Source organism: Portunus trituberculatus, chromosome 25, assembly GCF_017591435.1.
Source record: "Portunus trituberculatus isolate SZX2019 chromosome 25, ASM1759143v1, whole genome shotgun sequence".
Classification (NCBI taxonomy): Eukaryota; Metazoa; Arthropoda; class Malacostraca; order Decapoda; family Portunidae; genus Portunus; species Portunus trituberculatus.
The window spans coordinates 10,004,687-10,020,556 of record NC_059279.1 but is presented as its reverse complement, the minus strand read 5'-3'; the positions used below and the strand labels follow the sequence as shown (position 1 = coordinate 10,020,556).

Sequence of the window (15,870 nt, the reverse complement as noted above, 5' to 3'; positions counted from 1 at the left end):
AGGAACTCAAATCCGCTAAGAATGTAAGATAAAATACTAATGAAATTTATTCTTATTCTGTTCTTATTAACTGAGTGCTACAGTCTTTATCCCCATTTGCTTCGCCAGTAGTTGGGCATATGATTTCATTTAGAGATCTAAAACCTGCTTCTTTAGTATATTTCTTATTGTTATTTTCTTTTTTATCCAACATTTAATTGTAAACATAAAGTACAAATATAAAATCTCCTTCCACTAATAACTTTGATATAATCTTGGGTTTTTATTCTTCTACATAGATTTTTTCTTTTTTTAATGACCTATAGCGCCTGCAGGTATACTTGAAGAGTATGTATAGGAAGCGCTGTTCAGCTTCCACCCATTAGTGGCGCAAGCAATTTTATTTGTAGTGGTACCCATATAAGGCCCATATCACCACCCCAGCTCATCTTTGGTGTAACCACCTACGACTTGGGTATCATGGCGACATATATGTAATATTTTCAAACCCTTGACAAATGGCAGTTTCAAGGCAGTACGTGGTGGGATTCGTACCTATGTGTGGACGTCTGCCCGATCCCAAGCTTATCCACTATGCCACCGCTTCCCTAGATGGATACATTGGAGCTAATGTGCTAATATAATGTAACAATTTTTTTTTAAGACGAAATTTTTTTCATACATGTTTACTTTATCTTCTGTCAAATCATTCTTCATTACAGATTATGCTAATTACATCTTACAAACATTAATAAAAACTATTTGATTATTACTAAACGTAGCTATCCTTTTTGCAGATCAGCAATATTGAAGTAGGTGAGCGCAATGGCAAGGAGGTATGTGTTGGATTTGAACAGGAAGGATTTCCCTATCGAGAGATGGATCCAGAAGATGCGGCCCTCCTACAGATACCCTTCCTTGTACATGTCAATGAATCACAGGTGAGAGAGAGAGAGAGAGAGAGAGAGAGAGAGAGAGAGAGAGAGAGAGAGAGAGAGAGAGAGAGAGAGAGAGAGTGTGTGTGTGTGTGTGTGTGTATTTACCTAGTCGTACTTACCTAGTTGTATTGTACAGGGTTCGAGCAGGGCTCATAGTATCCTGTCTCCATATTTCCATTTATCAAATTTTCTTTAAAGCTTTGCACATTATGTGGTGCAACAACTTCATCATTCAAAGCATTCCGATTTTCCACCGTTCTATGTGGAACACTATTTTCCAATATCCTTCACAGACTGCCTCTTCCTGATCTTTGCATATCCTCTTGTCCTCCCAGCCCCATCTGCCATTAGCACCAGGTCTTGCGTGTCTATCTTTTCAATGCCATTAACTATTCTATACATTGTTATTTGGTCCCCTCTTTCTTTTATATCTTGTAAGGTTGGCAGTCCCATTTCCTTCAACCTTTCTTCATATGTTAGGTTCTTTAGTTCCGGCACCATCTTTGTAGTTATCCTCTAGATCCGTTCTAATTTTCTTATATCCTTTTTCAAGCTCGGTGACCACACCATTGCTGCATATTCCAACTGTGGACGTATCATACTCGTAATTTTTTTTTCATCATATCGTTGTCCATGTAGTGAAATGCCACCCTAATAATAATCAACATTTTATAGGTTCCAAATATTTTACTTATGTGTTTTTTCGGGGATCAAAGTTTCTTGTATAACCACTCCCAGATCTTTATCTTCTTTAGTCTTCATTATTTGTTCCTCTCTCCTCAAATAGTTCCATACTGGTCCTCTCTTACTCTTTCCTAATTCCATTACATGGCATTTCTTGGCATTGAATTCTAACTTCCACTTCTTACTTCACTCATAAATTTTGTCTATACCTAGTTGTCTATTTACCTAGTTGTATTGTACAGGGTTCGAGCGGGGCTCATTGTGTCCTGTCTCCATATCTCCATTTATCTAATTTTTATTTAAAGCTATGCACATTATGTGCTGTAACAACTTCATCACTCAATGCATTCCATGTTTCCACTGTTCTATATGGAAAACTATTTTCCAATATCCTTCACACACTGGCTCTTCCTGATCTTCTTTGCATGTCCTCTTGTCCTTCCAGCTTCATCTGCCACCAGCACCCTTGCTTGTCTATCTTTTCAATGCCATTAACTATTTTATACATTGTTATTAGGTCCCCTATTTATATTCTATCTTTAAGGTTTGCAGTTCCATTTCCTTCATCCTCTCTTCATATGTTAGGTCCTTTATTTGTGGTATCATCTTTGTAGATATTCTCTTGATCTCTTCTAATTTCCTAATATCTTTTTAGAAGCTCGGCGACCACACCACTGCTGCATATTCCAACAGTGGACGTATCATACTCGTAATATTTTTTTTCGTCATATGCTTGTCCAGGTAGTTAAATTCCACCATGGTATTAGCCAACATTTTATACGTTGTTCCAAATATTTTATTTATGTGTTTTTGGGGCTCAGCATTTCTTGTATAACCACTCCCAGATATTTTCTTCTTTAGTCTTCATTATTTGTTCCTCGCCCATTAAATAGTTCCATACTGGTCTTCTCTTACTCTTTCCATTACATGGCATTTCTTGGCATTGAATTCTAACTTCCACTTCTTACTCCACTCATAAATTTTGTCTGTATCTTCCTGCAGTAGCAAACAGTCTTCTTGGGTCTTAATTATTCTTAACAATTTTGCATCATCAGCAAATAAATTGATATAGCTGGTCACTCCATACTGTATGTTGTTTACACATACCTGGAACATAATGGGGGCTAACACTGACCCCTGCAGCACTCCACTTAATAATCTACTCCAGGATGAGTATGTATCCCTGAGCACAGTTCTTATCTCTCTGTCCGTCAAGTAATCCCTTATCCAATCTAATATTATTCCTCCCAGTCCTTTTATGTTCTCCAATTTCCAAAGTAGTCTGTTATAAAGGACTTTATCAAAAACCGTTTTTATGTCCAGGTACACAGTGTCCACCCATCCATCTCTGCTCTCCAGTCATTCCAATACTCTTGAGCATAAACTTAATAAATTCGACACACATGACCTTCCTGTCCTGGACCCAAATTGTCTGTTCGATATAACTTTTTCTTCCAGATATCTAACCCATTTTTCTTTGATGACAATTTTACATATCTTCCACACAATACTTGTAAGTGACAGTGTCACGTGTCAGATATATAACCAGAGCCCCTAGGTGGGCAAGTAACACATTAAAGAATTGATGGATCGTATAGTCGTTTTGAAGTTAATAATTTCCCAGGTAAATTTACTTACAATAAATCTACATACAAACAAAACTTAAATATCCCAAACCAGAACATGACACATTGAAACTTATACCAACAGCAAAGTCTTAACACATAACATAATAAGTGAACAACAACCCGTAATCAATAAAAGAGCCACCACTGGAGAAAACACGATACCCGATGACAGTCTCGGCACTTAGATGAGGAGTGGAGAACAGGTGCGCCTGGTGATGTCTGAAGCCTCTCTCTCAACCCGACAAAACCACATCTATAAGTAGACTCGGGTAGAGGGGTAGTAACCAGGGGGAGAGGGGGGAGTATATGTGGCTGTGGCTGACGTGGCTGATGACGTACGAGCTCCGGCGGCTTCACAGGTCCGAGCTATGAAGCTCCGATCCTGGCGAGGAGTGGCGGTGGTGGCGATAGGTGCTTCGGTAGTTCAGGAGTCATAGGCGTGACAACAACTGTCTGTAATTAAATGACTCACTTATCTTTCCTCCTTTGAATATTGGGATTATGTTAGCTCTCTTCCATTCTAATGGTACTCCTGCTTCCTTTAATTAGCTTATAATCATTTCCCAAATTGGTTTTAACAGTTGATCTTTACATTCCTTTAGTGCCCAGCCTGACACACCATCTGGTACTCCTATTTGGTTCTGTAAAATCTTCTTCAGTGAAAACAGTCTTGAAACTCTCATTCATTATTTCATTAATTTCATCTGCTGTTTGGTATAACTTCCCTCCATTAACTATGTATTTTTTTCTATTGCTTCCTTGTTTTTCATCTTAACATTCATATACTTGTAGAAAAAGCTTTTCAGCACCACATCTTTCTCAAAGTTTTTCTTCCTCTCTCCTTACTCTAACATACATTCTCGCATTCTTATACTGCTGTCTGTTTTTTTTATTTCTCTGCTTTTCCCTTTCAGCTTCTACACATCTGCCATTGTACCAAGCATGTATACTTTTCTTTACTCTATAGATAGTGTTATGTTACGTACGCCACACGGCTGCGGTTAACTGCTACAGCTCACTAGACTGTTATTCTGGCAAAATCGCCAACTTTGTTACGGTCAGTACAGTGGGGATTATAAAACACTCCACAGAGTTCCCACTACTATAACTCACAGCCGCCGTAACCCTCAGGTTCTTTCAAGGTCGCCAACAGTGTATAATTTCCCCCACTGTAAGGGAATCTCCTCAGCAACTCCTTCTCCTCCTGTACCCAACCAAGTAGAATTTATAAATGGTAGATGCTATGTATAACAGGGCGAGGCCTTAATACCCCCTAGAGAAACCGCCCACAAGGACAATTCCACCCACTTCTCTATGAAGTATTAATGCCTCTCCGCACGCCTTGTCCACAGACTGTGACAACACGCGCAGTATATATATTACTATACTATCCTACTACAACAAGTGCTTACTAACACCTGTTAGACTGACATCCCTGGCCTACTACTACTGCAATATATGATGTGTACAGCACATCCGGTGATGTACACACAAGCCCAGACACCACCTACGGGTGACACCAGCTATACACGAGTCCAAATACTCGTCGCAGACAAGTCTGGCGGACGACAACTACGCACCACTGGCCGACATGAAGCCTCTCAGCATTCAATAGTGTGCGTGGCTACTACCACTACAATACAGTATACTACTGAAACTATACAAAAGATGGTGGGGGCACACAGCCGCCCACCAAACCCACTGGTGACCACGGCCACCAACAAACAAACAGGACGAGACAATGCCGCGTCTCTCCGCGTCGCCACACCCAGGACGAACGCAAAACAGAAATGCAGCCAAACCAACTACACTCTCCAGAGCAACAAGCCCGTTGTCTACAGCCACGGTCTACCCAGTAACAAGCCAGCTACTCAACAGGAGGGCACAACTCCCAGACCAATGACTAGCGAGTAACAAGAGAAGCCCAGCAACACGAATCTCCCTAACACTGTGCCAGACCGACGAGAGTGCGTGTCTATCTCCGCTGAAGGCTACCTTGAGACTGAGTCCCGCTCGCAACGAGAAGCGAGAAGAGGGAGGCGGGCTGTCTGCTCAGCAGAACAGCCCGAGGGGCCCGCGATGGGTAGCATAGGCTACACATATAATGAAATAATAAATTAAAGGGGATTAAGACGATGCCCATCACAATAGATACGTATTTCTTCACTTCTTCGTTATTTTTCTGTAGGAATATTTCAAATTACTCCTGTACTGTCTTTCCGTTCATAATGTTCCTTTATATTATTTCACCCAAACATTTTCTTAACTTTTCAAAATTTGCTCTTGCATAACTTATTCTCTCTTTTTTGTAGTCTTCTGTGTATTTTATCACATCCTCTTCCTGCATTTCCAATAATAATGTTACATGGTCAATTCTTCCCATTGGACTCACTAAGGTATTGTATGCTAGGAAGGGACTCCAGCTTCTTTGTGAATACTAGATCAACCAATTATGTTTTTTCTTCTCCTCTGTACCGTGTCGTTTCTTCCACCCACTGATCCAGTGTATTCACCATAGTTAACAACTCCTAGCTCAACGATCCAGCATTACCCATTACTTTCATATCTTTCCAGTTTACTTTTTTGCAGTTGGAGTCTGCTACTAATAATATTTTTCCGTCTCTTCTTATCATATCATCCAAGCACTTAATCATATTTCCTTGCATTTTTCTTATGTCCTTCTGTTCTTCATGTATTTGTCATCGGTGGCACATACGTGAGTATGAATTTACATTGTTTCCCTTCTTCTGTGTTGATTGTTACTCCCATAACTTCTGTGATGACATCCTCATAGTGCACTTCCTCTACACATAACATTATCACGAACCATTATCATCACTCCTTCCCCTTTTCCCTTTCTGTCTCTTATACAACTTTCATATCCCTCTTCTTTAAAGTTAACATGGACTTCCTCCTATACCTATGTTTCTTCAATGCACATTACATCCGGTCTTTTTTCCTTCAAGTAGTCGCTAATCTCAAACACACTGGACAGCAACCCATCTATATTTGTATAATTCACACTTAATGTCTTGCCTCATCCATTATCTCTTCTTTTTCTCGAAGATACCACTTCTTCAGTCTCATATTTTGAACTCTCCAGTGGAATTTCTTCCTCTCGAACTTCGTCCCTTTTCGTTTTTTTTTTTTCCTTAACTTCATTTCTTAGCACTCCCCTTTTCTCTCTCTTCGAGGTTCATATCTCTTTTTATCCATATATGTTTTTAAATTCATTATCATCAGCTAATTTCCTTTTTCTTGCCATTATCTCCTCTGCCACCACTTGAGATCTTATTCGCACTTTCAGTGGTCTCTTTATCCCCTTCACTAAACTTTTCCCAATCTGGTCACTTCCTCCACCTCTTGTTCCAACCCTTGTGCTATCCTGAATAAACTTTATAACACTCCTAGCTGCATCTCTCTCTTCTTTTTCTTTCTCACAAACTTGTTAGTTTTTTTTTCTTTCAGTCCAAAAATAAGGATATACTTCCTTTTTACCACTATGTCCCTCACCAAATCTTCCTTCTTAATTACTTGTATTACTGTGTTCTTTGTCTTTTCTTGTATCCGTCTCTTGACTACTGAAAATGACTTTTTCTTCTTCCTGATCCTTCCTTCATGCATTTTTATTTCCTCCAAATTGATCTCACCAATTCCACTTTCAACTTTGCCTGCCCCATCCTAAATTTTCTCTTGTATGTTTTTTTTTTTTTTAATGATTCCTCATTTTCGCTGCATAAAGCCATTAATAAACCATTTTATTCTTTTAACACCTCCATCTCCTATTTCATCACTTGGTTTACTTCTCTTACTTTCTCACATTTTTATATTCTCTCCTTTAGTTCAGTGTTATCTTTAATTAATGTCTTGCTTTTCCTTGATACGTGATAGTAGCTACTTCCTTCTTATATCTCTTCCTCTCCACGCTCACCAGCCTTCTCATATTACCTTTTTCTCCTTGAAATCTGAAAACTCTCTGTCAGTTCTTTCCTCTCCCAATCTCCACAGGCCTACTGTTGTTTCAATAACTTGTGGTTTCGATAAATTTTGGGTTCTCCAGACACGAGGAACGTTTTGAAAACACACGTCTGGCAGCGCCACCTACATCCACCTGTTCCTCCATTTTTCATCCTAAACTGCAATCAAATCTTGTTTTTTTTGGAGACAGGACAGCTTTATTGGCCCATTCCTCACTGTACATACGGTCTAAGTCAGTAAGTCTGCTTTACAATGCCTGTTGTTGGATGTATTCCTGTGGGAGCTCCTTGCAACCAACCACTTTTAACGATTCCCTCCGTGTGTGTGTGTGTGTGTGTGTGTGTGTGTGTAATTCACTACGGTTGTCTGTTGGTCACCCAGCCAGCTTTCTCCATTACGGAGCGAGCTCAGAGGTCATAGACCGATCTTTGGGTTTAGGACTGAGACTACTACACTCCACACACCGGGAAAGCGAGGTCACAACCCCTCGAGTTACATACCGTACCTACTTGCTACTAGCTGAACAGGGGCTTCACATTAAGAGCCTTGCCCATTTCCTCGCCGCCCCCAGGACTGGAACCCAAGTCTTTTCGGTTGTGAGCCTAGCGTGCTAACCATTACACGACGTGTGTGTGTGTGTGTGTGTGTGTGTGTGTGTGTGTATTTACCTAGTTGTATTATACAGGGTTCGAGCGCGGCTCATAGTGTTATAGTGTGTGCGCGTGTGTATGTATGTGTAATGATAATAATAATGATAATAATAATGATGATGATGATAGTAATAATAATAATAATAATAATAATAATAATAATAATAATAATAGTATTAATAATATACGGTTTATTAGGAATTGCAGTACGTACATACTGAAAAGATTCATGGTTGGGTGTTGACGGGGTGGCTTAGGACTAGTATCCTAGCCTAGTGCTTTATGGCTCTTATCATGGCGGGTATCGCGCTATTTTGATAGCGGTCGGTGCGAGGGGCCCTTATGGGCATGACATTGTTGTGACGTATGGTGTGGACAGGACGAAGGATGGCAGGGGAGAAGGTGGCGAAGCCTCGGGTGTAGTAGTAGGCTTCTGCCTATTTTCAACAGGGCCTCTCAGTGTTTGTTAGACAGTCTGGGAAGGTTCAGAGTGGTCAGGGCGTGGTCATAGTGTAGGCAGGGCCATTGACGATCCTGGATTCCTTCTTTTGTACATCTTTTAGCTACTGCCGTTGAGTGGCAGTGAGACAGGAGGACCAGGCTGGTGAGACATATATGAGTCTTGGGAGAATAAAGGTTAGGTATACTACTTTTAACTCCTCTGCTGGTGTGCCTAGTGATTTGAATCTGCGTAGCATGTAAAGTCTGTAGGCCGCCGCTCTAACTGTGGCGGTGATATGCTACTTCCATTTCACCTGGTCTTCCGCTGTAATCAATCCCAAACAGCTTGGCCTTGAGGGGATGAGGGCCCAGGGTGAGCTGGGGGAGGCGACTGCCACTGAGGAGGTGCTGACTTGCATTACCAGTTTTGGTAAGGTTGATTGTCATTCTGCTCTCCTTCGTCCACTGCTGTAGTTGTTCCATCGTTGCTTGGAGTGCTGAGTAGTCTGGTTTTTTGTTGTCAATTGGCACGCCTACGGTACAGTCATCAACGTGTTTTCAGCGATGAGGGGTGTTGGTGAGAGAGTCATTAATCAGTATTAGGAAGCATAGTGGACCCATCTTGGTGCCCTGTCAGCTGTTGGAAGAAGGATGTGTAATTCTGATAGCGGACGGCTTGTCGCTTTTCCGTGAAAAGTCGGCGAGTCATGTTGTCAGATAAGAGGGGAGACTCAGACTGATAGCTTTGTTGATGATAACAGTCTGGTCAACCAGATCAAAAGCTTTCCTGGAGTCCACAAAAGCGACTGCTAGAGAGCTGTTTCGTTTGTCCAGGTGACTGTGAATAAAGTCAAGGAAGCTGATTAGGTAGTGAGAGGTGGAGGTGGCTCTGATGTTGCCGAATTGCTGGATGTCTAAGGTGTGTGTGTGTATGTGTGTGTGTGTGTGTGTGTGTGTGTGTGTGTGTGTGTGTGTGTGTAATTCACCACGGTCGTCTGCTGGTCACCCAGCCAATCTTCCCCATTACGGAGCTAGACGATCTTCTGGTAGGAGTGAGACCACAACACACTCCACACACCGGGAAAGCAAGGCCACAATCCCTCGAGTTACATCCCGTACCTATTTACTGCTAGGTGAACAGGGGCTACACATTAAGAGGCTTGCCCATTTGCCTCGCCACTTTCCGGGACTCGAACCCGGATCCTCTCGGTTGTGAGCCGAGCGTGCTAACCACTACACTACGCGGTGTGTGTATGTTTCACTGTTTGATCTGCTGCAGTCTCTGACGAGACAGCCAGACGTTACTCTACGGAACGAGCTCAGAGCTCATTATTTCCGATCTTCGGATAGGCCTGAGACCAGGCACACAACACACAGCGGGACAACAAGGTCACAACTCCTCGATTTACATCCCGTACCTACTCACTGCTAGGTGAACAGGGGCTACACGTGAAAGGAGACATCGAAATATCTCCAACCCCGGTCCTCTGGCTTGTGAAGCCAGCGATCTAACCACTGAGCTACCGGTGTGTGTGTGTGTGTGTGTGTGTGTGTGACTTTTAATTAAAAAAAAAATTATGATGCTTAATATATTGTTGAATTACGAGTCCTGAACAGTGGCAGGCTATTTATATAAAGAAAGATAAGCATACTTTTGTTTTATAGGTATCATATATGGAGGTGCCTTCCGAGCCTGCCTGGGTCAGCAATATTAGAAGAGGTATCATCAACACCATTCCGCTTGTTGTTCTGACGGTAAGATGATATACTATTATTTGTATGATATGTATTAAATTCATAGTACGAGTATTCCCTCGTTCCACTCAGTCTCTCCTGTACTTATATTTGTATAAGATTTTGCTATTTATATATATATATATATATATATATATATATATATATATATATATATATATATATATATATATATATATATATATATATATATATATATATATATATATATATATATATATATATATATATATATATATATATATATATATATATATATATATATATATATATATATATATATATATATATATATATATATATATATATATATATATATATATATATATATATATATATATATATATATATATATATATATATATATATATATATATATATATATATATATATATATATATATATATATATATATATATATATATATATATATATATATATATATATATATATATATATATATATATATATATATATATATATATATATATATATATATATATATATATATATATATATATATATATATATATATATATATATATATATATATATATATATATATATATATATATATATATATATATATATATATATATATATATATATATATATATATATATATATATATATATATATATATATATATATATATATATATATATATAACTCGTCAAAGTTTGCGACCAATACCCTGATTGGGCGCAAACTTGACAAAAATGAATGATGGTTTTGGGGGTCAACCATGTTTCATCAGAACTTTGCGACGACATACAGTCGTCATGGGATGCCTCAAGGACATTCTAGAGCCCGCAGCAAACTCTCAGTGTGTTGCAAGGATTCTATACTGAGAGAATATACAGGTTCAATGGGAGGACCGGAGGAATCGGTTAGGAAATGCCGATATCAACAGATGGTGCTCTGGTTGCAGAAAGTAAGGGGAAGAGGGATAGTGGGATCCATCAGTGCGGCAGGACGAGATTCAAACAGGGGAAGGAACGCAAGACACAGCACCTCCACTTAGGCCACACCATGCTCAGAGCTTACATGCACTGCTCACGTCTGTCTTCGGATTCCTTTTGCCCTTGGTGTAGGACTACCCCTGAGACAATCGAACATTTCCTGCTCCACTGCCCATGCTTCCACTCCTACTTGCCCATCCTTCTGGCAGCCTCAGGCGCTCACCCCTCCCAACAACCTACTGTCCATCACCTATGCTGTGCCTTCTTGAGGAAGACCGGCCACGCCTGTGATACCCACACAGGACTATCCCAGGGCTCATAAGGATCTGTACTGTAGATCTTCACGGCCTCAACATCAACAACTACGCAAGCCACAGCAGTTGTTGCCTTTGTGGCAAAAGGAAGAAAACGCATATATATATATATATATATATATATATATATATATATATATATATATATATATATATATATATATATATATATATATATATATATATATATATATATATATATATATATATATATATATATATATATATATATATATATATATATATATATATATATATATATATATATATATATATATATATATATATATATATATATATATATATATATATATATATATATATATATATATATATATATATATATATATATATATATATATATATATATATATATATATATATATATATATATATATATATATATATATATATATATATATATATATATATATATATATATACAGTACTCGACAAAAGTAGCTACGCGGCGACCATAAACACGCGACTAATTCATGGAGTAAAGGCACAGTTACTTATGGAAAATTATACATTCAAAGCATTTCTACTCACTTAATATTTTGTAGGGTGTCCTTTGCGCTTCAAAACAGCCTTAAGACGACGTGGAAGGGATGCAGCAAGATTGTGAAGATGTGTGAAGGGGATATTAATCCAGGCGTCACGAATGGCTGCCTCCAACTTGGGTAGTGTACTGACGTCACGGTCCTGCAGATGATGTTTGATAATGTGCCACAAATTTTCTATTGGGTTTAAATCGGGACTGTTCCATGGCCAATCTTTTATAAAGGACACACCACAGTCATTGAGCCAAGTTGTTATAGATTTGGCAGTGTGGGCAGAGTGTTGAAACACTCTGGCCCCTAACTTGTCAAATGTATCTGGCAAATGGTCACTGAGAAGCTCCAGGTACACATTCTGGTTAACTCTAATGTTTCTAGGCAGCACAACTAAAGGGCCTAACCCACTGCCAGAAAAGCACCCCCATACCATCAACGAATCCGGGAATTTGTCAATGTTTTTCAGGTATCGAGGGTCAAGAAGATCACTTCCTTGACGACGGTAGACATGGCTTCCCCTGTTGCATGTAACATTAAAAATGGCCTCATCAGACCACAAAACATTCAACCAGTCCTCTTCACTCCATGTTTGATACTTCTTTGCAAAATGAATGTGTTTTTCTCTCTGTCTACGTGTAACAAGGGGCTTGCGCACAGGCTTGCGGCTGGTGTAGTTCATTTACTCTGCGTGATACAGTCCTTACTGAAACTTCTCCTAACACCCCAGGGTTCTGTTCTTTCACTATTCTGGCTGTAACATGAGAACTTTTCTCCAGGGCACGCTTGATCATTGTCAAAGATCTTGAAGATGTTTTTCTAGGCCGTCCTGAACGTTTTTTGGTGGCTGGAGTTTGCGTGCATCCGTTTTCACAAAAGCGCGCATACCACTTCCGCACTGTTGATCTAGCCAGACCAAGATAGTCACTCACTTCTTTAGTTTGGTGGGCAGCTTCCTTCAAAGCAGTGATCTGGGCTATGGTATCCTGTCCCAACTCTGCTATTAGCCATAATAAAATCACTGGCTATGGAAATCCACCCAGAACTTTGAAAGAGTCTACGGATTAGAAGACAATCGGGCAGCTAATGTCCCCTCAATATGACAGCCTGAGGCTACACCAAGGAATATACAGAGAGGAAGTTTTGGTGTGGCTTAAAATTCGGAGGACAGCAACGGTGCTGCCATCTGTTGGAAGCGAGTGAGTACTTTCATAGAAAACGTTGTTAGGAGTAACTTAAAATTTCTCCCATGCTTCCTCCCCCACACCCTATTTTTCCTTGCATTCTCTCGTGGTTATGAACTTATAAGGCAAATAAAACATGTTTATATATATATATATATATATATATATATATATATATATATATATATATATATATATATATATATATATATATATATATATAATATATATAAATATGCGTTTTTCTGCCCGCCCCTGCCTGGGCCACTCTATACTCCTTACTTGCATCGGATACGTCGACTGTCTCGTGACCATTTCTGCCCATGGTATAGGACACACTGCATTACGCTCCTGGCCATCACAACACTCGACCTGCCCACCCTCTTGGCGGCCTCAGGCGTCCACCTCTCCTGGAAACCTGCTGTCCTTCGCATTACTTGTACCTTTTTGAGGAAGACCGGCCAGCTACCACACCTGTGATACCCACACAGGACTACCCCAGGGCTCATAAGGATTCAAAAGAGGCCACGAAAATCTATGAATCCTTATGAGCCCTGGCTTAGTCCTGTGTGGGTATCACAGGCGTGGTAGCTGGCCGATCTTCCTCAAGAAGGCACAAGTAAGGCGAAGGACAGCAGGTTGCCAGGAGAGGTGGCCTCAAGGGTAGTCCTACACTAAGGGTAGAAGGGGTCACAAGACAGACGTAGGCGATGCAAGTGAGCACTGAGCGTGGTGTGGCCCAGGCGGTTAATGTGCCTTGCGCTCCTTCCCATGACTGACTGAGTCAGACTGACAGTCACTGACTGTTTGAATCTTGTTGTAACGGCGCTCATCCTCCCCCGCTGAGGGACCCCCCCCATCCCTCGCCCTCTTACTACCTGCGACCCGCGCGCCATCTGTTAGAAGCGAGGTTCCCTAAAGGCGGCGTCACACTAGCACTTTACCGTCTTCTTTTTCTGTCAATTTTCTGACGACTGTCAACTTTTGCAGACGGTGGCCGTCACACACGAGTTTGCTTCCGCCTTTGCTGCGCTTGTCGATTGTAAACAAACATGGCTCCTCATTCACCCCAGCAAGCCGCGGCTTTTTTTGCACCTTATAATGTAATCAGCTGTTCTGTGATCCCAAAGGCAACGGTGACCTCTAATACTCTCTATGAGAAATTCGTCAGTGTGTTTTGTCCACTGCTCATCTTGGCCAGTTGCCTTGGAAATATTCAAAAGCGTCGCACATTCGCACTCCCCTGGAAATGTACACAAACAACTGAGGAACTTTTCATTGCTAGGCTAGAAGAAGAAGAAAAAAAAAAAAAAAAAATATATATATATACAAATATTTATTCATCAATTCATTTAAATATCTTGTCATGATAATAGCATTCTTCGGTTTAACAAAAAGAAATATTTTTTTAATAAAAGTGTTGATTAGAAACCATAGTTCTTATTTTGACTAAAAATTGGCGCTAGACGAAAACGATGCGTTCCGTCTGACTCAAGACGACGGAAAGAGTTGACAGAAGAGTAAAAAGACCACGGAAATCGCCTGAGACTACGGAAACAGTGCTAGTGTTTCCTATCCAATACAAAATATAGTACAAAATTCTTATCTGTCATAGATTAGAATTTTGTACTATATTTTGTATTGGATAGGAAATTCTTAGTGAACCAATCAGATTTTGCCATTTAGTGAGTAGGAGCCTATAAATACTGTTAAGCCAGTCTCCCTCCCCACTTACCTGTTGGAGGAACAAGTAGCAGGACCACTGCACTGCGTCTGGTCATTTTTTTTTTTAAGTTTTACGTGTGGTTTTACAGTGCCTTTTGTACCTGAAGATGGGATATGTATTTTCCTGAAACGTTGTAAAGTGGATATAACCTTCCTTTTGTGGGTCTTCTCTCTCCTGTACCGTGTACGCTATAGACGCACTGTTTTTCAAGTATATATATATATATATATATATATATATATATATATATATATATATATATATATATATATATATATATATATATATATATATAAACATATTTTATTTGCCTTGTAAGTTCATAACCACGAGAGAATGCAGGGAAAAATAGGGGGTGGGGGGGGGAGGAAGCATGGGAGAAATTTTAGGTTACTCCTAACAACGTTTTCTATGAAAGTACTCGCTTCCAACAGATGGCAGCACCGTCGCTGTCCTCCAAACTTTAACCCACACCAAAACTTCCTCTCTGTATATTCCTTGGTGTGCTGTGAGCACTCCTAGAGAAAGGTTGTTTGTGACACTCCGCACTGCGAGGTCCCCTTTGACGAATGGGTGATGCTCATATATATTTTTTAGCCCTCAAAATCGAAGGATTTAGCACGTGAAACCATTGCTCAGATCATTGGTTTAAAAGCTGCTGGTCCCATAATTAAGGAAATTTGTGAGTTAACTGGTTGTGGACCAACGAGTGTCAAAATGTTTGTGCTCCGATTGAGGGAGGGAGGCAGTGAAGAGTTGCTAGTTACCAAACATCGCTCTGGGAGGCCAAGGAAGACTTCCAAAAGGGCAATAACCATACTCAAACGTACAGTAGAGAATACTGTATCGATCACCGCTTGAAAAGAAAAGGAGAACAGTGGTGCCTTCCAATGTGTTTCTGTGCGAACTGTGTCACAGCGCCTCCATGGGTTACATGAGCCACAAGTGCACAAAGAAACCTCTTCTCTGTAAAACCCAGAAAGTGAAACGTGTTAACTTTGTTCGTAATTATGCTCAGTGGACTGAGAATCACTGGTTAAGTATGTTACGTTTGGATGAGGTAACGTTTAATGTGAC

At 39.9% G+C, this 15,870-nt stretch overlaps 1 protein-coding gene across 1 annotated transcript in view; it reads left to right on the top strand.

The window, feature by feature from the left end:
• Nucleotides 1-15,870, top strand: part of LOC123508821 (hemolymph clottable protein-like) — a gene marked incomplete in the record, with an annotated part of 154,330 nt that overhangs the window by 23,635 nt on the left and 114,825 nt on the right. Inside the window, 2 exon segments of the mRNA XM_045262747.1 lie at nucleotides 777-920; nucleotides 9,964-10,053. Coding sequence (XP_045118682.1) covers nucleotides 777-920; nucleotides 9,964-10,053 — 234 coding nt within the window.